This window comes from Amblyraja radiata, chromosome 7 (genome assembly GCF_010909765.2).
Source record: "Amblyraja radiata isolate CabotCenter1 chromosome 7, sAmbRad1.1.pri, whole genome shotgun sequence".
NCBI lineage: Eukaryota > Metazoa > Chordata > Chondrichthyes > Rajiformes > Rajidae > Amblyraja > Amblyraja radiata.
Window position 1 is genome coordinate 49,033,687 of NC_045962.1, and position 27,393 is coordinate 49,061,079.

At 41.9% G+C, this 27,393-nt stretch overlaps 1 protein-coding gene across 3 annotated transcripts in view; it reads right to left on the minus strand.

The window, feature by feature from the left end:
• Window positions 1–27,393, minus strand: part of LOC116975383 (disco-interacting protein 2 homolog A-like) — a 246,159-nt gene that overhangs the window by 154,188 nt on the left and 64,578 nt on the right. For all 3 annotated transcript variants that reach the window (XM_033024428.1, XM_033024427.1, XM_033024429.1), the window contains exon 2: window positions 11,251–11,322. In XM_033024428.1, coding sequence (XP_032880319.1) covers window positions 11,251–11,322 — 72 coding nt within the window. The remainder of the gene's footprint in view (window positions 1–11,250; window positions 11,323–27,393) is intronic.

Below are 27,393 nucleotides of genomic sequence, written 5' to 3' on the forward strand. Positions count from 1 at the left end.
GCCGCAACCTGTAGGGAGAAAGCCCTGGAGCCCAACACCTGCTCATCTCTGAAGCTCATCCCCGAGTACTGAAGAGAGAGTCGGTGACACGATCGAGGGGACCAAGGCCGGTGACACGATCGAGAGGATCACCTCTACAGGCAGAAGGTTACCCCCAGTGTTCCGCGGGCATGCCCGTCCAGAGAGGAAGGGGTCAGAAGGAGGGACAGTAAGCAGACCAGCTGCTGGAGTGGGTCGCCAGAGGCCCTGTAACAACCTGGGGCACAGCTGGATCAGCGCTGCTCGAAGAAGCAGGGAGTTGGTTCACAATTCCCTAACTCTAGGTAAAAGACTCCATGTATTCGCCCAATCAATTCCTCTCATGATTTTATACACCTCTATAAAATCACCTCTTAGTTTCCTGCGCTCCAAAGAATAAAGACCAATTTCTATACATCGGCCAAGCCCCCGAGTCTTGGCAGCATCCTTGTAAATCTTCTCTGAAGGTCTGAAGAAGGGTTTCGACCCGAAACGTTGCCAATTTCCTTCGCTCCATAGATGCTGCCTCACCCGCTGAGTTTCTCCAGCATCTTTGTCTACCTTCTCTGCACCCTTTCCAGCTTAGTGACATCTTTCCCATAGTAAGTAGAAGAAAACTGAATGCAGCCTCACCAACATCTTGTACATCTGTAACATAACCGCCCAACTTCTATTTTCAACACCATAACTGAAGAGGCCAATATACTAAAAGCTTTCTTTACCACCCTATCTATCAATGATGCCACTTTCAGGAAACTATGTACCTGTACTCTTTGATTCCTCTGTTCGACAACGACAATGCCTTACCGTTCACTGTGAAGGTTGTGCCTTGGTTTAACTTCCCAAAATGCAACATCAGATTAATTAGGCGTTGCTCAGGCTACTAGCCCCGCTTACCAAGATCCTGCTGTTATCTTTGATAACCATCTTCACCAATACCCACCAACTTTAACGTCATCTGCAAACTTACTAATCATGCCTTGTATAGGCTCATTTAAATCATTGATATAAACCACAGACAGCAATGGACCCAGCTCCAATCCTTAGACACACCATTCATCACAGATCTCCAGTCTGAAAAACAACCTTCCATCCCTCGCCTTCATGACTTTCTCCACAATAAAAAGAGGAGAATTTCTCATTGAGGACTTGGTCCATCTCCTATGGCTTCACATAAAATGGGGCCTTGAGGGGTCCTATTCTCTCTCTAGTTATCCTCTTTACTTTAATATACATAAAATGTCTTTGTATGCTCCTTAATCTTATCTGCCCAAGCTATCTTCTGTCCCCTTTTTGCCCTCCTGATTTCCTTCTTAAATATGCTCCTCAGTCCTTGAACTCCTCCAGTGATATACTTGATCCCAGCTAAAAATACCTGGCCCATGTCTCCTTTTTTCCTGACCTGAGCCTCAACCTCTCTCATCATTCATGCTTTCTGACTCCCATCTGGCTTGCACTTCACTCTTAACAGGAACATGCAAGCTTTGAACTCTCACCATTATGCTAACTAGATAAGTTCTATCATTTCTTTGTTTAATGCAACATTAAGATGAAGTTGTTTTAAACAATGGCCTAAAAGATAAACACCTGACAATATGATCACAATATTAGCAGGAGCTGATTCAAACTCAATTCTGGATACAGGAGGTAATGTTGACCACAATTCAGCACCAAAGCCTCATCAAAATTAATGAAAAAAGTTGTGACAATGAATGCGCAATGCATTTCGCATTACCAAAATTATACTTAAACCTAGTGTATTCAAAACTCCGTAACAAAAATTATTCACACAATACTTCTTATTAAGAGTACCACTAAAAAAACAGTTGCCCAAATAAAGCTACAAACCTGCCTGAATAAATGCAAAATTTAAGCACTAAATCTCAATTGCTCTGTCAGCAGCATCCCTGGAACTCTGCAACAACAGCACAAAGTGTGCTGATCCCTATCGAATAGTTTCTTTCTAGCTGCCATACACTGACCAAAAGAATCAACATAAAAATCAGCGGCATCCCCTTCATTAATGCCAAGCACCAGTGAGGATCAACATGATGCTCAAAGGGTTAATTAACAAACCATAACAAATATTGTTCAATTTACAAATGGCTCAAGAACTCATTCTCATAAATCAACAACATCAGCTCGATGTGCACCCAGCAAAGATGTTGTGAATTATCAGACATCTCCACCAGTGACCATGGGTACAAGCGCACCACATGCTGAGGGTGGATGGTGTCATTCCACCAACCTTAATATTGCAGTGCCAATGAAAGATGCAACTAGAAATACAAGAATGGTGCAAAGATAGTACAATTCAAAGCAGTACAGAAATAACTAAAGTGCAATAAGGGAATTATCAAATAAGGTAGAGTTAGGAGTAGCAGGGTGCAAGCTCCTGTATCTTCTCCCAGAAGGTAGAAGATGGCAAAGGGAATGACAATTCTTCCAGCCTTCCTGATGGAACACATTATTGAGGACGGGGCTGAAATGATGTGCATGATAGACTGGGATGAAGTCACTACACTCTGCATGCTCAAGCCATAAAGAGCAGAATAGTTGCATATCAGGTTCAGATGTATTCCATTAGAATAGTTGTCATATCAGGTTCAGATGTATTCCATGAGAATATTTTCTATATTGCATTAATAAAGTTCAAGAGAATTCTCATGGACATGCTAAATTCTCTTGAACGTCAAAGGGAGTAAATATGGTGTTGTTGCTTCTTAATCACCATAGTATGAATAGTCCAAGTTAGGTTGCTGGCGAGATTGATTGCTAGGATCCTGAAGCTGTTGATCATCTCTACAGACTTGCTGACTATAAAGGGCTAGGTTGTTGTTCAGGGACCAATAAACGGTTCCTAATCTATTTTCTGTACCCCTTCGCATCATTGTTTTTGAACCTGCTGACAACAGAAGTATCATCAGCAAACTTAAAGATCAAGTTGACACTGTACTGAGCCACTCTATCATGGGTGAACAGTGGGTAGAACAGGGGACTGAGCACACAACCTTGAAGAGCAGTGTTGAGCATTAGGGTGGAGGAAATGTTATGACTAATGCTAACCAAGCGATGACCTTGTTCTATAATATAATCTATAAATATTTCTGCACTTCCCACAAAAGTTAACTGAGAATTACGCCATATTTTGCAAGCACGAGCAATAAATCTGGAATTTTCTTAGGTTCAAAAAATAAACTGGAGGTACTCAGAAGGTGAGAGCCTCTGTCGAGGGACGTAGATGTACGACGTTTTGACTCAGGATCCATTGTTCCATAAAACAAAAGCTCAACAATAATCATTTCTATCAATCAATAAAATGATATATTCAGACATAATTTGTTACTTACATTATGTACGTGTAAGGCCAAGCTCCTTTGCTGTCAATAGTCGCAATTACATTATATTTGGCCTATTATAGCCCCATTACAATCTATGGGATGACTGCTATTCATAAAGCCATGGAAATTTTGTGCAACATTAAGAAAGCCACCCAGGCACACAACATCTTAAATTGAGATAATTCATATTTACAGTGCCCTCCATAATGTTTGGGACAAAGACTCGTCATTTATTTATGTGCCTCTGCACTCCACAATTTGAGATTTGTAATAGAAAAAAAATCACATGCGGTTAAAGTGCACAGTCAGATTTTAATAAAGGCCAATTTTTTTCATTTTTGTTTCACTATGTAGAAATTACAGCAGTGCTTATACATAGTCCCCCCATTTCAGGGCACCATGATGTTTGGGACACAGTAGTGTCATGTAAATGAAAGTAGTCATGTTTAGTATTTTGTTGCATATCCTTTGCAGTCAATGACTGCTTGAAGTCTGTGATTCATGGACATCACCAGTTGCTGAGTGTCTTCTCTGGTGATGCTCTGCCAGGCCTGTATTGCAGTCATCTTTAGCTTATGCTTGTTTTGAGGGCTAGTCCCCTTCAGTTTTCTCTTAAGCATATAAAAAGCATTCTCAATTGGGTTCAGATCAGGTGATTGACTTGGCCACTCAAGAATTGACCATTTTTTAGTTTTTTAAAACTCCTTTGTTGCTTTAGCAGTATGTTTGGGATCATTGTCTTGCTGTAGAATGAACTGCCAGCCAATGAGTTTTGAGGCATTTGTTTGAACTTGAGCAGATAGTATGTGTCTATAAACTTCAGAATTTGTTATTCTACTACCATCAGCAGTTGTATCATCAATGAAGATAAGTGAGCCAGTACCTTCAGCAGCCATACAGGCCCAGGCTATAACATCCCCACCACCGTGTTTCACAGATGAGGTGGTATGCTTTGGATCTTGGGCAGTTTCATCTCTCCTCCATACTTTGCTTTTGCCATCACTCTGATACAAGTTAATCTTCGTCTCATCTGTCCACAAGACCTTTTTCCAGAACTGTGGTTGCTCTTTTAAGTACTTCTTGGCAAACTGCAACCTGGCCATCCTATTTTTGCAGCTAACCCATGGTTTGCATCTTCCAGTATAGTCTCTGCTCCTGAAGAGTGTTTCTGATCTGTCGGACAGGTGTTTGAGGATTTTGCTTTATTATAGAGAGAATTCTTCTGTCATCCGCTGTGGAGGTCTTCCTTGGCCTGCCAGTCCCTTTGCAATTAGTAAGATCACCAGTGCTTTCTTTCTTCTTAATGATGTTCCGAACAGTTGATTTTGGTAAGCCTAAGGTTTGGCTGATATCTCTAACAGTTTTATTCTTGTTTCTCATAATGACTTATTTGACTTTCATTGGCACAACTTTGGTCCTCATGTTGATAAACAGCAATAAAAGTATGCAAAGGTGATGGAAAGACTGGATGAAAGACGAGGTGCTGAGAGCTCTCTTATACCCGCATTCAGGAGGCATTTAAACACACCTGAGCAATTGCAAACACCTGTGAAGCTATGTGTCCCAAACATTATGGTGCCCTGAAATGGGGGGGGGGTTATGTATAAACACAGCTGTAATTTCCACATGGTGAAACCAAAATGTATAAAAATACCCTTCAATAAAATCTGACAATGTGCAATTTAACCACGTTTTTCTGCTACAAATCTCAAATAGTGGAGTACAGAGGCAAATAAATAAATGTCTTTGTCCCAAACATTATGGAGGGCACTGTATTATGACATCAACTACATGCAAATTGTTGAGAGATTTTACAATGTAATCACTGAAATAAATGTATCAGCAGAAATCGTTATATCACCTGTTATATTTATTCAACTGCAAAGAATGCCATTTGACCACAATCAATTTAATAAAACTAAGGCTAGAAGTATATAATATTTAGTCAGATAAGCAGCAGGAAATTAACTGTGGTAAAGTTATTTAAAAATGGTTGTTAATTGTGTAATGACCAGCTGTTGATGGACAACATTCTGTTCATTTAACTGAATATGAACTAACGATGGAGACACTAGAAACTGCAGATAGAGGAATCTTGAACAAAAAACAAAAGTACTGGAGGAACTCGGCAGGTCAGGCAGCATTTGTGGGGGAAATGGACAGAGGACATTTTAGGACGGGAAAACCCGGTCTGTCCATTCCATCGACAGATTCCCTCACCCTGACACACTAAATTCCTCCAGCATTTTCTTTTGCACTAACTTGTTGCCAGTTTGAGTTTTTAAAAAATGACCATTTAATAAACTCTTGACATGATAAGCTCAGGGTTCTGAAGCAACAAATATAAACGTCTGTTTATAAACGACAAGTCAGCAGTTTCTGCTATGGGAAAGGTCAATAAAAAGCAAGGCTACTTGGTCTCATTTTGGAAGTGTTACATTCTCTTATGAAGGTAGCCCTTTGTGTGTCAGATGTAAAGTAATGACTGAAATGTCTGAAAATCACATTACAAAGGAGTCTGTTCAACCACCAACATTCTTTCATGATCTCATCTAGATATGCAAACCTCACATAAAATCACCAGTTCACAAAAAAACACTCAAGGAATGTATACACTGCTATCTTCAAAGACAGTATTGTTTTGATGAGTTGCCTTTTAGTAATAATTTGGATACCTCACACTACCTCTCATGATCCTTTCCAGTCTCTACTAATTGTTTGTTAAAAGCGCTATTTTACACAACAAAACCTACACCAAGCAACAGGAATGAAATACTTTTGTTTAATTTACAGGAATGCAACCTAATTGTGATTGAAGACTAACATTCACGCCACAAGCACACAGGCCGTTTAAAAGTAATGCATCCTTTGAACATTTATAAATCAAATCAGGTTTCCATGTTGATTCCACCGTTAGGTTAAAAGTGACATGTTGCAGGTCAAATCAATAAGCAAATAAGCACACGTTATACTTTTTAACACATTTTAATTTTCCACCAAACAGATAATTCTTGAAGTGACTAACTCATCAGTATTTGCATCTACAACTTGTTCCCATAATCTCCATCCTGAAGACATTATACATAATTAGTACATAAGTACAGCAAGTGTAATTTATCCCTACCCTTATATCAGCAGAGCCATAAGTAATCAAATAACAAATAGTCAAGATTCAATTACTTGTACCCTCAATGTAAATTTCAAATGCCTTAAAGACATTACAAGACATATTATAAATATGTGCTTTATAAATAAAAAATATTTTCAGGATAAACTTTAAGAAAACAGTAGTCTGAAGAAGAATCCCAACCCGGATCGTCATGTCATTTTCACTCCACAGATGTTGCCTAACCTGTTGAGTTCCTACAGCAGTTTGTTTTATGCTTTAGAAAATGAATGCTGTACAAATATAAAATGCATGTGATCTATATTATGATCTAATAGGCAGGCACAGACAAGGGCTATCCCTGCTGTGCACACAGAAAAATGATCAGCCAACAAAAGAAACGCACAATCATTATTTGAAACCTCCGAGAAAGCAAATTGCCCAAAAAATACCTGGCAAGAGCCGATTGCAGACTTGCAACTTGGATTTCTGATTGCTTGAGCAGTTTGAATCCAAGTGAAAGTCATGAAATTAGCAACTATACAATGATATGAGTAGGGAACCATTTTAAACACTGCTTTGTTGGATGACAGTATTAAAATCACTTTGCTTTTCGATGGCTGTATGCTTTTTACAAATAGTTTGTTGGTTTGCCCTTTACCACCCCCGCCCCCCATTTAATCTATTCAAATAGTTTATTTTACTATGCACTGGAACTAGTTTTGTACTGCACAGGCACAATGATCCTGCAATTTGATCCAATGATCCAGTTTGACAGCCTTTTAATGAGGCAACAGAGCAATAAAACAATATTAATGCTTCATTTCCACCAAGCAGTATCCCTGTAGAGTTGCAAAATTTACTGGCAAAGATTAATAATCAGATTGTTGAAATAGGATAGGATGAAATCCCTATAGACTGACAAAAATTAAGATATTAATATAATGCAAAACATGAAATTAACCAGTGTAAAGTTATTACCACCATCTCCTGTAAACATATTGTAAAGTTTTTTATCAATCAATATGCTTAAAAATGAAGTTAGATTATTAAATACATATGAGTGTAAAGATAACAAGAATGCTTTCACATGAACATTTACTGATTTCACAAAAAACAAAATCTTCAGCAGTATTTCACTGTTCACTGATTATTATTAAATAACAGCTTTGTGAAAAAAGTATGCAGGCTTCAATGATTTGCAAAGAAATTACTAATATGTAGTCCTATTAGTAAACTGTTTGCGAAATAATCATTTTTTTGCTACAGTTCAAGAAACTTTAATAGAGCATGCCCCAGTTACAGTTACACCGAAGATACATAAAATGCTGAAGTAACTCAGTGGGACAGGCAGCATCTCTGGATAGAAGGAATGGGTGACGTTTCGGGTCAAGACCCTTCTTCAGACTGAAGAAGAGTCTGAAGAAGGGTCTCGACTCAAAATGTTGCCCATTCCTTCTATCCAGAGATGCTGCCTGTCCCGCTGAGTTACTCTGGCATTTTGTATCTATCCCCAATCAATAATAAACAGCTTCAAAAGAGCACACCAAGACAAAGGAAAAACTGCACACTACCAAGATCCGAATGGCAAGCACAGGCAATTGTGGGGTACCTTGTTACGCAGGTCAGCACTTTTGGCAATCATAAATAACATCTTTCATCAGGAAATAGCATAGCTCTGCAAACAGATAAAGAACAGAGGATCCGCCGAGCTTCCTCCCACTGGGGAACTGACAGGAATCTGTATTTTACGAAAGCCAGGCCACTGCAGCAAACCCCACAAACAGCAAATGACATTGTCTATCCGTACGATCTATAAACAGGTTGCAGCCACCGCTTCCTAGTCAGATGCGAATGGATAGATGGTACAAAGAAAAAGCAAAAAATCTCAAGCACAGCAAATTTGCCCTTTTAAAGGAAAAACTTTTTTTAATGGATAATGATGATCAGCTAACTGGCGGTCAAATACAGCTGCTCATACAATAAGTAAGTAAGTGTCTGTTAAAAGTTGAAGAACAATTGAGCTACAAAATTCCTTTTTCCAACTTGACAATTCAGTGAGACTACAAGCGAATCATTGACCAAGTAATCTGAGCTACATCATATATCATGTGAACATTTTATCTATGTTATCTCCTGGCCTAGCTTCAATCATCTAAAAAGGGTCAACAGTTTTATTCTCCTTATTCACCATTATAAATGAAGGATGCGAAGTGTTAAGAAATAATACTAACGGCATGAGGACATGGGGCAAACTTGATGGATCATCTGTTCTTTTCCTGTTATTCTGTTTCATAAGAAAATCTGCGCCTAAATGAGTAATAACCAGAGGAAACACATTTGGCTACGAAAGAAAACTCATCTATTTAATAACTTATGAAGAACCGAGCAAATTTAATTCTATACAATCCAAAACAGACTTCCCCCAACTCTAATAGAAAAGGTTTAGGGACAAATGGGACAAGCGCTGGAAAATAGGACTGACTGAAGCTGGCAACTTGGCCAGCATGATGAGTTGGGATGAAGGGCCTAGTTTCCTGCAGTACAATTGACAATCTGCCAACCCTGTGAAACTATCAGCATTACGATATTCTCCAGCATTCCAATCTTACGAATGATCTTAAGTGTAGAACAAATATTTCAAATGCACACATAAATAAAACAAAGACATTTAGAAATCTTTCTACCCAGGGGACAGCTAAACCTCAAAACATCTGTACTGGCTTGTACGGTCTTTGATTTAAAAACATCTCATGGTAACCTAGCTCTATCACAAGATAGTGTCATTTCACAGCTCAAAGTACTGAAATTATTTTTCAGCTCAACACTTTACAGACACAAGGAATGTTTTGCCAAGAATTGTGACAAAGGGGAATTAAGATATTAAGCTGTTTATTTCCGGCACTACCTAATTCACTGTCGGTCTAGATTTTTAATGTAAGAAAATTCAAGAGCTTTAGCCTAAAACATCTGAGGGTATGGCTACCAATCGTAGGTTATAGAAAGTACACAATAGGAAGAATGCAGAGTTCTTTGAGGGTTAGAGCTGGAGGAAGCTTCACAGAGAACGGGGCAAACCTAAGAAGGAATTTCAACATGAAAATGGGAATTTTAAATCTGTATGTTTGGTGGTCCTATAAGCAAGTACATGCTAATGAACACATGACAGTTGAATGCATGCTGATTCCAGAGATTCTGGATGAATTCACGTTATGGGCAACAAAGTAGTTAGGAACAGCAGTAAGAATATTCATAGCCATATTTGCAGCAAGTAGGTGAAGCGGAGGGTGCAACCATGTCGCAACACCTAAATACAAGTAGACCAATCCTTTAATACAGAGAATGGGGTTGCAAACAGTTCAATAGACAATAGGTAATAGGTGCAGGAGTAGGCCATTCGGCCCTTCAAGCCATTCACTGTGATCATGGCTGATCATCCACAATCAGTACACCGTTCCTGCCTTCTCCCCATATCTTTAAGAGCTCCCTCTTGAAAGCATCCAGAGAATTGGCCTCCACTGCCTGAGGCAGAGAATTCCACAGATTCACAACCCTCTATGTGAAAAGTTTTTCCTCATCTCCATTCTAAATGGCTTACCCCTTATTCTTAAAGTGTGGCCCCTGGTTCTGGATTTCCCCAACATCGGGAACATGTTTCCTGCCTCTAGCGTGTCCAAACCCTTAATAATCTTATATATGTTTCAATAAGATTCCCTCTCATCCTTCTAAATTCCAGAGTATACAAGCCCAGCGCTCGATTTTATCAACATATGACAGTCCTGCCATCCCGCTTCAAGTAAAATACCGTCTAGGAATTGCCTGATCAGGGAGGGAACGGAGTTTGTGACAGGAAATGAAGACCATATTCCAGTATTCTGAAGTTAAAATTGGAAGTGGTTCATAACTATTTGTTAGTCATTAAGTTTATAAAAACAGAAGTCACTAAGCAGTCAGGTGAGGTTGTGAACAATTACATTTTTATGATATCATCCAGATTTCACCATTTCTCAGCTTTGCTGAAGGACATGCAAATGGATTAGAAACACGGAAAATAGGTGCAGGAATAGGTCATTCAGCCCTTCGAGCCAGCACCTCCATTCAATATGATCATAGCTGATCATCCAAAATCAGTACTCCGTTCCGGCATTTTCCCCATATCCCTTGATTCCCTTAGCCCTAAGAGCTAAATCTAACTCTTGTAGACAAGCCATTCTAAGCAATCTGCGGCGACATATGGACAGGTATGCACAATCAGGTAAAAGCAATCCCATTAAATAGGACAACAGATGAAACACACTAAGAAGAATCGTTAAACCTACAGATAGGCAAAAGAGTGTGAAAAAGAGTATTACAATAATGATTAGGCACGGTTCAATGATGTGGCACAGATAAAAATCTGATTGGAGACTTTAAATGGTGGGAAAAGATGGACATGAATTTGGAAGTCACAGATTCAAAAGTAGATTAGAAACAAAGCAATACTTGTCATGAGACTCATAGTTGCACTTCTGAAGAGAGTAGCTGAATTTGAAAGCAAGGGGAACACTTTACAATAATAGCAAGCATAAAGACAAGAATGGATGTTCAACAGTTTAATGAGAACATGATAAAGACACAAGTGTCCCATGGATATGAAGAGCATAGAGGGCAATATCAGTTTTAACAAAGACATTACATGAAGTTGTTTGGGAGAGATGTATCACTTAGCTAAACAGTTGGTCTGAATTGACAAGAAAGACATTCCTTTTCATCTATCTGCTATTTTGTCAACAATGTTCACCTTACCTGCAGTCTGTGGTATGTATGGAGCCAGCAGTTTGGCCTTTTTCTTTTCATAGCCCTTTTGAGTAATATCACCTGAATGGAAAGAAACAAACCAGTTTTAATTTTTCATTATTCGGCAAACAGTGTATACAATGTTCTGCCAAACCTATGACCAGTTGTTGAGTGGTATCAAAGATACCCAATCAAAGTTTAAAACAATATTCAGGGATTTTGCTGCTGGTTTGAAAGAAGCATAACATCCCCAAGCATTAGCAAATGATTTTGTCAATGAAAGGACAGAACTTATTAAATGAATGGCCATTCATTGGTTTTAGAGTCAATAATCACAATATGTTTAACAAGCTCTTCGAATTGCAGATTGGAGAGGGCTAGAAAGTGCAATGAGATCACAAATTATTTTCAAAATCCATAGTGACGGGCAGAGAACGGGCAATGCAACACAATCACAATATCATAGCATCGGGTAACCAAGTGAAACTTCAGAGACTTTCATCCATTGATAAGATAAACTATCATGTCCTCTCTCTCCCATATGATAATCGTATAGTCGCAGATAAACCGCAGGAGTCAGAATTAGCATTAACACATAAAAGATGTATTAAACTAACCTAGTCAACCCAGCACAATTTGTGATAGCACAGAAAATGAAGTCAATGTAATTTCATCACACAAATAGCACACACTGTTTAATAACATATAGGTTGGACATACAAGATCCCAAGGCAGTTTAAATCATAACAAGGACTCCTGCGGTTGATACCCAACCTAGGCTTGGTCAGAAACAGGTTTCACTTGTAAAGTAGTTTCTGCAAATTGCAGATAAATTAAGTAAATACATTGGATATAATTGGATTTGTATTTAGTTTATACACCTTATAGCATTATAGTGATATAGTGTGGAAACAGGCCCTTCGGCCCAACTTGCCCACACCGGCCAACATGTCCCAGCTACACTAGTCCCACCTGCCTGCGCTTGGTCCATAACCCTCCAAACTTGTCCTATCCATGTACCAGTCTAACTTTGTCTTAAACGTTGAGATAGTCCCAGCCTCAACAACCATACTTCCTCAAGCAGCTTGTCCCATACACCCACCATCCCTACAGTGTAGAAGACACTGATAGGCTGTGTAGAAAGGAGGGTCTCGACCAGAAACGTCACCTATTCATTTTCTCCAGAGATGCTCTCTGACCCACTGAGTTGCTCCAGCTTACTGATAGGCCGTTAGATAATATTGATCAGCAGTTAAAGAGGCAGAGTGATGAAATGTTATCATGTACTTTTTGGGAAGACATATAATGGTTGGATAATGGTGTAATTCACCCCAGTGAATGGTGGGGTTCTCGGAACATTGAGGGACCTTGGTGTACAAGTCCAAGGATCCCCGATGGTGACAGCACAAGTAAATAAGGACATGAAAGCATATAGAATACTTGCCTCCGTTATCCAGAGCATAGAATACAAGCTCCTTGATATTTTAGGGAAATTTTATAAACCATAGCCAGAATTCTGTACACAATTCTATTTGCTACTCTACAGGAATTATGTAATTGCACTCGGGAATACAGGGGAAACTGACCAGGATGCGGCTTGAGGCAGAACGTTATGAGGAGAATATATAGGGTGGGTTTGTTTCCCCTCGAGCAGTGGAGAACCAGGAGAAGCATCCGATAGAAGTATACAACATTCTTAAACGTTCTTAAACCAGCATCCACAGTTCCTTCCAACACATTCTTAGAGGTACAAATAAGGTAGATGGTAGGAAATATATTCTACACAGCAAAGGTATCACAAAGTAGATGGTATAGGTTTAAAAGTAATAAACAAGTTTAGAGGGAATCCATGGAACAAATGTTTCACTGAGGGTGGTTGGACTCTGGAATGCATTGCTTGAGTAGATGGAGGCAGGTATTCTCACAATACTTTAATCACTCAATGAGCACAAATAACATTCTGTTGAAGGGTCCTGGACCAGAAACTGTGTTTCTTAAGGGCCTGTCCCATGAGCATGCGACTCCATGCGGCAAGCGCGACCTAAAGGGCCTGTCCCACAAGCATGCGACTGCATGCGGCAAGCGCGACCAAACCAGAAGCGGGGGCCGCGCGGAGGTCGAGTGAGTGACATGAAGTTCGAGCGAAGTCCGCGGGAAGTTCACGCGTGACGTACGGCTTCAAGGCGACTGCGGGCCGGCAGGCCGTTGCCGCGCGGAAGTTTTGAACACGGTCAGTTTTTCGGAGCCCCGCACGATGTCGGGACCAGCTCCGCACAACTCCATACGATTCCGGTGATCGAAGTGGGACCGGCCCCGCGAGGCCGTATGACTCAAGCGACCACGTTAGGTCGCGCTTGCCGCATGGAGTCGCATGCTCGTGCGACAGGCCCTTTAGGTCGCGCTTGCCACATGGAGTCGCATGCTCGTGGGACAGGCCCTTTAGATTTTGTTTTTATTTAAAATTTCCACATTACAACTTTTTGATGTTAGTTTAGGATTATTATTATTAAGGGTGCCAAGGTACAGTGAAAAGCTTTGTTTTTTGCATGCTATACAATCAAATCAGATGGTGCTATATAAATACAATTAAGTCAAACTAAATTATGCTTACTGTGGTTCATCTGCAATATAGTCATTGGGAATATGCTTAATTTCCTCAGTGTCCCATGGAAAAAGAGGCGTTGGTGTGCTTTGTTGGCTGTTGCATTAATGCGGTTGGTCCATTACAGTTTGTTGAGAATATTAACACCAAAGAATTAGAAGCTCTCAACCATTTCTACATTGGCACCATTGATGCTGAACCATGATTCCTAAATTTGATAACTTGTTCCTTAATCTTGCTGACATTGAGGGGGGTGTAATTGTTCTGACACCATGTTACTAAGTTCTCCATCTCCTTCCTGTACTCCGTCCTGTCATTGTTCATGATTTGGCCCACCAGTGGTGTCATCAGCAAATTTATAAATGGAGTTAAGCACCCATTTTGGTCGTGGCAACAGTTTTTCGCTTGATAAGCACTAAGAAAGTTATGAACCGTTCGTATATGTTTTTTTTTAAAAAAGAGGTGGTCATTCAGCCCTCGAGTGTCTCATTTGGGTACAAAGATAGATCATAAGACAATGGAGTAGAATCAGCCCATGCGGCTTGGGTCTGCTCTGCCATTCGATCATGGCTGATCTATTTTTCCCTCTCAACTCAATTTTCCTGCCTTCTTCCCATAACCTTTGACAACCTTACTCATCAAGAACCTATCAACCTCCACTTTAAAAATACCCAATGACTTGGCATCCACAGACGTCTGTGCCAATGAATTCCACATTCACCACCTTCTAACGAAATAAATTCCTCCTCATCTCCATTCTTAAAGGTACGCCCCTTTTATTCTGTGGATGTGCCCTATGTTCCTAGACTCTCCCAATACTGGAAACATCCTCTCCACATCCACTATCTAGGCCCTTCATTATTTGGGGAAGTTTCAATATGATTGATCACCAACTGCAGCACAGCATCTATCTCCACTTTCTGGTTCAAGGTTTTGGGAGGGATAACTGTTAGGAAGATTATCCAGTCATCAATAGACAATAGGTGCAGGAGTAGACATTCGGCCCTTCAAGCCAGCACCGCCATTCAATGTGATCATGGCTGATCATCCACAATCAGTACACCATTCCACCATAACTCCACTATCCCTAAGAGCTCTATTTAACTCTCTCTTGAAAGCATCCAGAGAACCAGCCTCCACCGCCATCTGAGGCAAAGAATTCCACTCACAAGTCTCTGTGTAAATCACATCCTTATATTGCAACATAACTTCTATCTGAATAGTAATTATATAAATTTAAAGTGCTTTAGCAGGTGAAGGTGATGTTAAATTACTTCAATTTTCCCTTCAGATTTCAATTTAATAAGACAGCACAGAAAATCAAGGATGCAGCAAATCAACCATTTGCCTCAAGAAGTTTTTGCAATAACAGAACTATGAAGTAGACACTTAAAATATACAGCCAGCAGGGAACTAAGATTAGATGATTGAGGTCTCTGTGAAAAAGTGCAAAAACACAAAATGCAAAAACTCGCAAACAACCAAATAAAAAGTAGACGTCTCATTGAACAAATCTCCAAATGCAAATAATTCATTGCCAGTGCAAAGAAAGCATAAAATGTGAAATAGCCAGACTACTGAAGTGCGATCAAATGGCCAGAGTGAAAAATAGCCAACCTCAACAAAAATGTGGAAAAAAAATGTCAACAATTCAACAGCATCTTTACAGTTATTTTAATAAATGAGGTCACATAAATGTAACTTGGGTATAATTTGTTGCACCACGAGACAGGGTTGCTCCATTTTGTTGTCAAGAATATGAAGAGGCACAAAATATTTCAAACTCAACCTTAAAAATGAATTAACCGGCAACAAATCAAATATATTTTGCAATTTTTCATTAACAAATATTTTAATAATAATGAGGGGGCAAAAGCTATTGCTATTGTAGGACACAAAAAAGCAGCTTTCCATACCTGACAAATGCCTCTGAAAAATCAGTCCCGCAAATCTCCATATGCTGATCCTTACAAACTAATTGTGGTAACCGACTGCAATTTTCAATCTATCCATGCAGATTAATTTGCCATTGAAGAAGTCTCCACCATGTAGAAATGAGATTTGAATGCTCTCCAAGCTTTTCACAAGCAAGCTAAAAAAGCATCAAGGCCAAGGTCTATAACACAGTAAGAAACGGGAAAACAGGAAGAAATTACTGTGTCAGAGACCGAGAAGAAGACAAGTAGCTTGGATGTGTAGCTCTGGCCAATCAATCCTTTCTGTCCGAGTCTGGCATTACAGAGTGAAGCCTCTTTGTTTCCTGTTTCAAAGGCTCAGAGGCTGAATGTATGCCTCAGAATAAGTCCCTAAAGACAAAGCACCAAGTCCCTATGTGATCTGACTATCATCCAGGCATTTTACAGATTCCCACATCCCATCCCCCACATCACCCTCCGCTCAAAACTTATCTCAGCCCCCAGGCACATCTGGTACACTTGGAAGACAGCTGTCGTCCCTCAGCTCTGGCAGCTTTCGCAAAGTCTATCATGACGTGATAAGACAGTCTGATACAGCTACCTTTTGGGTGTAGAGGACATTAGATTTAAGCAAGAATTTGACAGAAGGCCGATCAGCCAATTTCTGTGCTGTATAAATAATAAAGTACTTTAGTTTAGTTTAGAGATAGAGTGCGGAAACAGGCCATTCGGCCCACCGAGTCCGCGCTGACCAGCGATCCCCATACACTAACACTATCCTACACACAAGGGACCATTTTTTAAACAATTTTACCAAAGCCAATTAACCTACAAACCTGTACGTCTTTGGAATGTAGAAGGAAACAGTGGCACTGGAGAAAATCCATGGGGTCACAGGGAGTAAAAACGCCATACGGACAGCACCCACAGTCACGATCGAACCCAGGTCTCTGACATTGTTGACGTATCAAAAAACAAATGATTTATTGCCATGGGATGTTTTGTACTTCTTCCTAAATCCTTTGGGCTTTAATAACTTAAAAGCCTGTTTTTGGCCCATGAGTTTAACTGAGATAACAAAAATCTATCATTATTCAGTTACAGGGTCAGCGATATAGAACTGAAACGGGTCCTTTGGCCCATCAAATCCATCAACATACTTTACATAAATCCAATTTTTAAAAAAGTTTTATTAATTTTAGGAAATGGAAACCTCAATATTTGTTAATGTGCAAAAAATGTCATTGTTATAATAAACAGTTTTTATGATACAAATGTATGATTTATTTATTTTTGATTTAGAGGTTCAATGACAAACTTCCCTGCAATGGGCTCCCATCCCAAAATATGATTCTGGCACCATCTCTGACCTGCCTCACTAAAAGATGTATTCAAAGATTGTGATAAAGTCTGGGCTTGTAGCTGACATCATTAGAGTCATAGAGTGATACAGTGTGGAAACAGGCCCACACCAGCCAACAATGTCCCAGCTACACTAGTCCCACTTGCCTGCGCATGGTCCATATCCCTCCAAACCTGTCCTATCCATGTACCTGTCCAACGGTTTCTTGAACGATGGGATAGTCCCAGCCTCAACTACCTCCTCTGGCAGCTGGTTCCATACACCCACCACCCTCTGTGTGAAAAGTTACCCCTCGGATTCCTATTAAATCTTTTCCCCTTCACCTTGAACCTATGTTCTCTGGTCCTCAATTCTCCAACTCTGGGTAAAAGACTTTGTGCATCTACCCAATCTATTCCTCTCATGATTTTGTATACCTCTATACATCTCCCCTCATCCTCCTACACTCAATGGAATAGAGACCCAGCCTACTCAACCTCTCCCTATAGCTCACACCCTCTAGTCCAGGGTTCCAAGGTTACGAAGGGTCAGTAACTGAACTGTACATTATAAATGTGTTATTGTCCTGGCAACATCCTCGTAAATCTTTTCTGGACCCTTTCAAGCTTGACAGTATCTTTCCTACAAGATGGTGCCCAGAACTGAACACAATATTCTAAATGCGGTCTCACCAACGTCTTATACAACTGCAACATGACCTCCCAACTTCTATGCTCAATACTCTGACTGATGAAGGCCAAAGTGCTAAAAGCCTTTTTGACCACCTTATCTACCTTCGACTCGACCTTCAATGTACCATGCACCTGTACTCCTAGATCCCTCTGCTCTACAACACTACCCAGAGGCCTACCATTTACTGTATAGGTCCTGCCCTTGTTCGACATCCCAAAATGCAACACCTCACACTTCTCTGTAATAAATTCCATCAACTATTCCTCCGCCCACCTGGCCAATCAATCCTGATCCTGCTGCAATCGTTCACAACCATCTTCACTATCTGCAGAACCACTAACTTTTGTATCATCAAATAGTAAAATGATCAATCATTCTAATAGTAAAATTTTAAAAAAACTACCCCACCATAAAGGTGGATAAAACTAGAGGAGATTGTTTAGGAAGGAGACAAGAGAACTTCGTAACAGGATGTCATGGCAACAATCCCTCCCTCGATGTCAGCAAGGCAAAGAAGCTAGTTATCTACTTCAGGAAGCGTGGTTGAGTACATGTCCTAATCAGCATCAATGGAGCAGTGGAAATGGTTGAGAACTTCAAGCTCTTTGGCATAAATATTATCAACGATCTGTTGTGGACCAGCCATACAGAAGCAACAGCCAAGAAGCCACATCAACTTCCCCAAAAGACTGATAAAATTTGGTGTCTCCCCAATAACTCGTACAAACCTTACAGAGAAAGTGCACTGTTGAGTTGCATCGTCTTGGTTTGGTAACAGCTCTACGCAAGACAGCAAGAAACTGCAGAGTTGTGATATAGCCCAGACGAACACACAGACAAGACTCCCCACCATTGACTCCATCTGCACTTCACGCTGCCTCGGAATAAACAACACATCCCACCCCAGTCATTCGTCCTTCTCCCCGCTCCCGTGAGGTAGCAGATAGAGAAGCTTGAAGGAGCACATCACCAGACTCAAGAACTGCTACTTCTCCTTTAATCACGCGTCTGAACGGTACTTCCACAAGTTAGGGCACTGATCGATTCATCTCTACCCTAATGTAGACATTGGACTTTGTCTCTGGAACTGATGCACTATAATGCTGAGAAATATGTTCTGCACTCTGTATCTTTCCCTTTACTCCACCTATTGTACTTAACTTCGGCTTGATTATTTTTACGTATAGTATTAAATAATTTGATTGGGTAGTATGCAAAACAAAGCCTTTCACTGCACCTGGGTACACATGACAATAATAAACCTAAACGCCAAGATGGAAGAGATTCAAAGAGTAGATGAACGAGGTATTTTAACCCAGAGTACGAACTCGCAAGAATGCATTGCCTGAGAGAGTGGATAAAGCTGCATTGTTTACAGTAAGCATGCAAATTAATTTGTTTAATCCAGGAGTGTATTGGGGACAATCACTTTAAAATGAGAGACAATCATCCTTAAAGACATCATCATTCCTCATTCCTCAACTGCAGAAAATACTAGTATTTGCAGTATGCATAATATCCAAGTTATCCAACAACAGAAACTGGCATGCCTTAATAAAAAATAACAGAAATGATTTGACCACAAACTAACTGCAACAAGTAGTTATGATTCTAAATAAAACTGAATAAGACGCAGGAGAACCCAGCAGGCTGCGGCCTGTAGGGAGGAAACTGCGGGCCCCTGCTGCGGACCGAAGACTGGAGTACTGAAGAGGGAGTAGACTGCAGCGGTAGAGAGGAGCAAGGCCGATCACCACTTCACGGCAGGAGGTCGCCCCTCGCGTGCCGCAGCCATATCTGACAGCAAGCCCGGCTCGTCCACCCAGAAAGGAGGGAGTCGGACGGAAGGTTGGTCAGCAGACAGGCTGCGGGAAGCAGTGCACTGCCTTGATGGTGGAAGGGGCCGCTAGAGGCACTGCAGCTGCCTCGACTGTTGTAGCTAAGTTGTAGCTAAGTGCTTATGTATAGTGATACTTGTACTGAACTGCATACTAAAATTTATTTCACTATACCTCGGTACATGTGACAAAGTACCATTCAAAACTTTCCAATGTAAAGTATTTTTTGCTAACAAAATTAAAGTTTGTGACCTAAATAATGAAAGTTGAGTCTCTCCGTATATGTGTTTAACGCCACAATTACTCACATCCAAGTCAAAAAATGAAACCTTATAGCAGACATTATTACTTTTTACCCATGCACTCAGCAACAGGTTTTCAACTGAAATTCCATGCCAATGGCAAAATCAACCAACGGAAATCCCCACCAAAACTTGGCAACAAGTAGAAACGTATTGTCAGCTAAAACCAGTTTACATTCACACAACAATTCATTAAAATGCTTCAAACTTGCAAAGATTAATTGCCGTGTTACTGCTTCAGAATTCAAGCCCACGGCAATTTCCTCGTCAGTCAATGAATCAGAGATACTTTAGTTCCCAAATAGGAAAAGGCACACAAGACACAAAGCAACTTCAGTAATTGTACTATTCCACTGATATATTTTCATTTAGTCATTTTTGGGGGATAAGGCATTCAGGGTATTTAGTGTCATGGTATTTCGGGCCTATTCTTGGAGTTCTTGAAGTAGTGTTTTCTTCATAGTCCTACATCATTGCAAGTGTGTGGGTTACTCTGTGAACAAGAAATTTTGTGGCACCCTCATGTACATGACAATAAGCTAAGTTTTAAATCAGATTCTCCCACTGATCCACATGCAAGGCAGGATTTACAGGGCTAATAGTCGTACAGGCCTACCACCCCACACTTCTTTGGGCATGGGACAAAAAAAAAAAGCACCCAAAAGATCAAAGGGACAAAGTGCAAACTCCACACGCACAGGACCAAATATCAAGATCCAGCCTGATCAACTGGCGCTGGGAGGCAGCAACTATTAAACTATGCCAATGAGCCACCCCTCACTGGATTGTAGAATAACAGTTATAGTTACAACTATTAAATGTTAGCAATTCTACATTAATTTGGCCCGCACAGTGACGTAGAGACCTGGGTTCAATCGTGACTACGGGTGCTGCCTGTACAGAGTTTGTACGTTCTCCCTATGACCGCAAGGGTTTTCTCTGGGTCCCAAAGACATACAGGTTTGTAGATTAATTGACTTCGGAATTTATTTTTTTAATTGTCGCTAGTGTGTAGGATAGTGTTAGTGTGTGAGGTGATCACTGGACGTCTCTGACTCAGTGAGCTACGCGTTATATCTCTCTAAAATCTAAAGTTTAGGACGGCAATAACATTAAATGGCTTAAGTAATAGTATGAAAATAAAGATAGTACAATAATGGAAACATTGTGTGTTTACTGGTAAATAACGCAAAGCAGCTACCTCTGCTGCAGAAGACTCACTGCAAAGCATGATCCTTTTGTACAAAGCAACAAGCTTGAAATGTGACCTCAAGATTCATTACATCAATTTTTCATCTAATTATTCACCTGGATCAAAATTATGGAAAAACAGGTTAAAGTATTAAAGTTAAAGTAAAAACAGAAAATGATGGAAATGCCCAGCAAGTCAAGGAGCATTTGTAGAGAGAGAAGTAAAGTCTACACTTTCGGTCAATAACTCTTTAAAACAGAGCAGATTTAAAAGAGAGGCATGTTTAAGCTTGCAGAGAAAAGGGGCAGGGTTTGGAGTGATCCAAAGGCATTTCTGTGATGGAGTCGTGACCTAGAAAACATGCATAACCTACAAAATAGGATTAAAAGCTTCAAATTGGCAACTAATCTCTCTGGAGTATGTGTGAAGTGAGAGAAAATGGAGGGACGGGAGGGTAATTTGCATAGCTCTGAAACAAAGATGACTGCAGCTGTTATAAATTTGAAATAAAATAAAATGCTCACCAGTCAGTGTAATTTAAAAAAAACTCAAGAACTGACCTGGGACTGAAAAACAAAAGGTGCTGGAAAACTGAAATTAGAAGGAAAAAAAATGCAAGAAACACAAAGTAAGTTTAGCATGGCGCCCATGTTGTTACTGGAATTTCTATGGAGTAGAGGGGTATTCAGAGAAGAGTCAATGGAAATTATGAGAATCCTATCAATTTCCACATTTGATTTGGTGCAGCGGTAAAGCTACTGCCTTACAGCGCCAGAGACCGGGTTCGATCCTGACTTGTCTGTGCGGAGTTTGTACGTTCTCCCCGTGACCTGTGTGGGTTTTCTCCAAGCTCTTCGGTTTCCTCCCACACTCCAAAGACGTACAGGTTAGTAGGTTAATTGGCTTGGTATAATGTAAAATTGTCCCCATTGTGTGTAGGATCGTGGTAGTGTGTGGGGGTCACTGGTCGGCATGGACTCTATGGGCTGAAGGGCCTGTTTCTGCACTGTATCTCTAAATTAAACTTCTAATTCTGCCATTTGAACAAGTATCCTACTACAACTAGAGAGCCCTGAACTACCATCTCCCTCATTGATGACCCTTGGACCATCTTTGATTGGACTTTACTGGCTTTACCTTGCACTAAACATTATTCCCTTATCATGTATCTATCCACTGTCGATGGCTCGATTGTAATCATGTATTGTCTTTCCCCTGACCGGTTAGCACGCAACAAAAGCTTTTTGCTGTACCTCAGCACATATGGCAATAAACTAAACTGAAAAAAAACATCAGCTGTTGGTCGGTTGTAGTTTTATTGAGCAAAAAGCATAGTGCTGGAGAAACTAAGTGGGTCATCCAGCATTAGATGTTTGTTTCGTTCAGCTCATGTTCACCATTTGCTCTGTAAAATTCTCTACCCAACTAGGCATCCTCCTTTTTCTTTCTCTCCGTAACTTCATCAGGGAAAGAGAACCATGCCCAGTGCTGTCATATCCTTCCCACCCAAACCACCCCCTCCGCAGGTACTTTCCCCTGCAACCACAGGAGATGCAACACCTGCCCCTATACCTCCCCCCCCTCGACTCCGTCTGAGGACCCCGACAGTCTTTTCAGGTGAGGCAGAGGTTCACTTGCACCTCCTCCAACCTCATCTACTGTATCAGCTGTTCCAGGTTTGGACTCCTGTATATCGGCGAGACCAAGCGCAGGCTTGGCGATTGTTTCACTGAACACCTCCGCTCAGTCCGCCTAAACCTACCTGATCTCCCGGTTGCTCAACACTTTTACTCCCCTTCCCATTCCCACACCGTTCTGACCTGGGCCTCCTCCATTGTCAGAGTGGGGCTCAGCGCAAATTGGAGGTATAGCACCTCATATTTCGCATGGGCAGCTTACACCCCAGCGGTATGAACATCAACTTCTCTAACTTCAAGTAGCCCTTGCTTTCCCTCTCTCTCAACCCCCTCCCCCTTCCCAGTTCTCTGACCAGTCTTACTGTCTCCGATTACATTCTGTACCACCCACTCCCGACATAATTGAAGGCTCTTGACCCGAAATGTCTCCCATTCCTTCTCTCCAGAGATGCTGCCTATCCCGCTGAGTTAATCCAGCATTTTGTGTCTCTCTTCCAGTGCTGTCAACCCATTTTCCCCAAGAAAAGCAAATTTAATAATGCTGAAGGCAGCATGTGTAAACTATTTTATTTCCAAAGATATGAAAGCAGATATTGGAATTTTTAGTCATGTCTATCAATATGTACAAGAGTTTGTTAACAGTATAGTTTCTATTCACTTTGCTGTCACACAGCAGGAAGCTAATTATGGTTTCCTTTTAGATTTTTGGCTGTGTGATTGCCAGCATAATTTGTTTTAAATCATTTTTACCCTGCTTCAGGAGTCTCAGTAAAACTATGCGAACAATTTGTCTTCCCTTACATCTGAAGAACCAAGTTATTTTTAGGTCTCGCCTCAAAATGCAAACTGCCATCTTTTAAGAATTCCCAAACCAAGCCACAAATTATGGAATGTCCCAAAATTATATTTCCTCTATAATGAATAATAATGAATAAGTTTATTGGCCAAGTATTCACATACAATGAATCTGCCTTGGTGCTCTGCCCACAAGTGACAACATGATATACAGCAGGCACGTGCCGTGAGTGATTACTCAGGGTAGGCAGTCAGTCGGCTTAAAAAAAAAACTTAAATCACGCATGCGCAGATTGTTCACTCCGTAAAAATTAAAAATTAAAATAAAGACAGTAACAATTCAATTTGCCCAAGGCTTCCAAGTCTCCTTTATTCTGAATTACTGAATGGGTGGGGGGTGAAGGGTGATGGCAGGTGGAGAGATGGTGGGAAAAACAGGAGCACAGGGAAAAGTTGAATCAGTTGTCATCTTATTGAATGACAACACTTGTACAACGGACCAATTGGGGGGAGAGTTCCTTTCACAGCGTGTGGAGAGTCTATGCCAGGGGTAAAGTTGCGGGGAGGGCAGGTGTGTTGAGAAGGAGGATAATGCCAGTAACTCATTCACTCATCGCTGCTGTGGCGCTCCGGACGCGGAGCCACTGCATTGTCGCCGGGGATAGAAGCAGCACGGGTGGCTGCGAGCAGCCGCCGGGACCCGACAGTAGAACTGGCCGCCAATTCAGCGCCTTCTGCCGGCCCGCTCACCTTTGGCAGTGCTCTCCGTCTGAACACCTCTCACCTGCTGCTCGCCGACTTCGCTCATGTCAGCAGCTTCCCGCAAACCCTTAAATTCCCACAGCCGAGTAACCTCAATCGCGCTGTCGGAATTTAACGATTTGCGGGAAGCGGCTGACATGATTGAGGCCGGCGAGCGGCAGGAGCGAGGTTTTTAGACGGAGAACTGCCAGAGGTGAGCGGGGGCGGCAGAAGGCGCTGAGGAGGCGGCCGATTCCGCTGTCCGGCCCGGCGGCAGCTCACAGCCACCCGAGCTACTTCTCCTTCCCCCCTCCCCCCCCCACCGCCTCAATGCGGTGGCTCCGTGCAAGGAGCATCGCAAGTGGGTTACTGGCCCCGATCCCCTCTTTCACAACTCTCCTGCCCTCCCCACAACTTTACCCCGGGCCAGACTCCCCAAACGCGGTGAAAGGGACTCTCCTCCCCCCCACCCCGGGAAATACGGTATTTAAAAACATATAGCACCAAGAAATGTACTTACCACATCATTTGTACACGAACTCCATTCTTCTCTCTTTGTTTCCTAAGATACTCTTCAGATAATGGCAATCCATATTTGAAAAACCCGCCAAGAAACTAGCGCTACGCATGCGCAGTAGGCTGCTGCGCCTGCGCAGTACTACAAAGGCAGAATTTCAGCTGCCTTCAGTCCCGCTTGTCATTGACGGCTTGAAGCAGCACTGACTGCACGTGGGCTGCACAGAACTTCGCGTGTTGCAAGTGCTGCGGTTAAAAGGCACGGAGAATTATGTATAAGAGATCGATCCCTTAGATAGGCATAATTCTCCCATGCCTTTACTATTTATATTTAGTAATTACCATTTTATAATTTTAATCAGGGTACACAGTGCCTACCTTGCCTACCCTGACGGCACGTGCCTGATATACAGTTACAGTTAGGAATGACACATAAAACATCAAACGTTAATAATAAAACATTATTGATTAAACATGTGAAATAAATAAAATACCAGAGCAAAAGGAGGCTACAGATTTTTGGTTATTGAGTAGAGCTACTACTCATGACGTTACTTGTGCATGACACCGTCTCAATGTGACACATCTTATCGATTTCCAGGTTATTATTTTGTCACTTAGTACAGTGTATTTACAGACATGTTTTAAAGAGATGTTTGTGAAGACTACATACGTACAGGGCTGGCTCTTATGTTTACAGATCTTGTTTATGCCCCAACTCTACTTCATCCAACGGCAGATCCACGCCTTCAACAACCGATTCCTGGCCCACTTGGACTCCACCAAGGATCGTAAACTCGCCCGCCTCCAGACAGCTCCTGCCTCTGACACTCCGCCACTCGACCACCTGCAGGCCCCGGGCCCCAACGCTGGCCCGCGCCGCCTGCCCGAACACCACGAGGACGAGTCCCACAACGCCATCTTTGCCACGAGGAACAGCACCAACACTCACCGCCTCCTTGACCGGTCTCAGGTCCGGACCACCGAGGACGCCGCAGTCGCCGACCTCCACGTGGCCGCTGCCACCGACCTTCACCTACCCACCGATGACGCCGAAGCTTGCTGCGTCGCCGGTACCTCTGACTATCACCGCCTCACCGACAAAGCCGATCCTCGCTGCTTCAACGGTGCCTCCAACTATCGCTTCCTCATCGGGACCTCCGACCCTCGCCGCCTCACCAGCGATCCACTGACCGAGTCTTCCAACGCTTCGCCCACTGACCCGGACTCCACTCCCCGCGGGCCTCCACCATTGACTCTACGGACCCTCGCCACTCCATCGCCCACCAGCGTGCCGCAGCCGTCGCCTTACCCAAGTCTTAGGCTCAGTACCAGGCCTGAAGTCTCCACGCTGCAGTCTCTCACACCACGGGGTCTGACTGCGCTGGGTCCTAGTGCTCCCCCCCTAACACAGGGAACCTCAGTGGTTGTTCCACTGGGTCTTCCCCTTCCCCCTTAAACCATGTGACCCCAGCTCCTCTCCACTCACACTATAGTCCTCATAGCCCCCTCCTCCCTGACCACCCATCACCCCCTCTACCAGACATCGCCTCAGCCTCTGCCCACTCACCTGCCTTCCTCCGGCCCCAATCCCCATCCTTGCCGTGTGTTCACAAATACAAATATTCCAAATGCGGCCTTACCAGCGCCTTGTCGAGCCTCAGCACTACATCCCTGTTTTGTATACAAGCCCTCTTGAAATAAAGCATTGAGTTTGCTTTCTTTACTACCGATTCGACTTGCAGATTAACTTTTAGGGATCCTGCACCAGCACTCCCAAGTCCTTTTGCACCTACGATTTCTGGATTCTCTCCCCATTTAGAAAATCATCTACGCATTTATTCCTACTAACAAAATGCATGACTCCACACTTTGCCCCACTGTATTCCATCTGCCACTTCTCTGTCCACTCTCCCAACCTTCTGCAGAGTCTCTGCTTTCTCGACATTACCTGTCCTTCCACCTATTTTCGCATCATCCACAAATTTGGCCACAAAGCCTTCAATCTCCTCGTCCAAAACTATCAAATCTTTCCCGATCTCTTGCTCCTTTCCTGCAGTTCTGAATTATTTCCCTTTCAGTCTTTGTTTCGTTAGTACATTTAGATTTAGATTCTACAATAATAGTTCAAAATTATAAATATTCCGTTATTTTTTTCCACTTCGTGTGCTCTCTTGTTTTCCTTCTCCCAAGTTATAAATCTGTTTCTCCCAGTCATCGGATAATTCTCTAATCGGGACAGCCTCCCTCCATTTACCCCACCAATACTAAACATGAATTGTACACTTTTGTCAAATCTCTTCTCAATTTTCTTTACTCCAAGAAGAGCCACATAACTGCTTCATTTGAACCATGTTGCTGAAATTGCTTATTCTTGGTTCAATTTAATAATTTTTTTAATACTCCCCTATGGATTAAGGACTTCCTTACGGACTAGCCGCTGTCAGTCAGGATGGGACCCCACCACTCCCCAACTCTGACACTCAGGACAGGAGCTCCGCAAGGCTGTGTGCTGAGCCGCCTCCTCTACTCCCTCTATACCTATGTCTGCATACCGACCCACAGCACGAACACCATC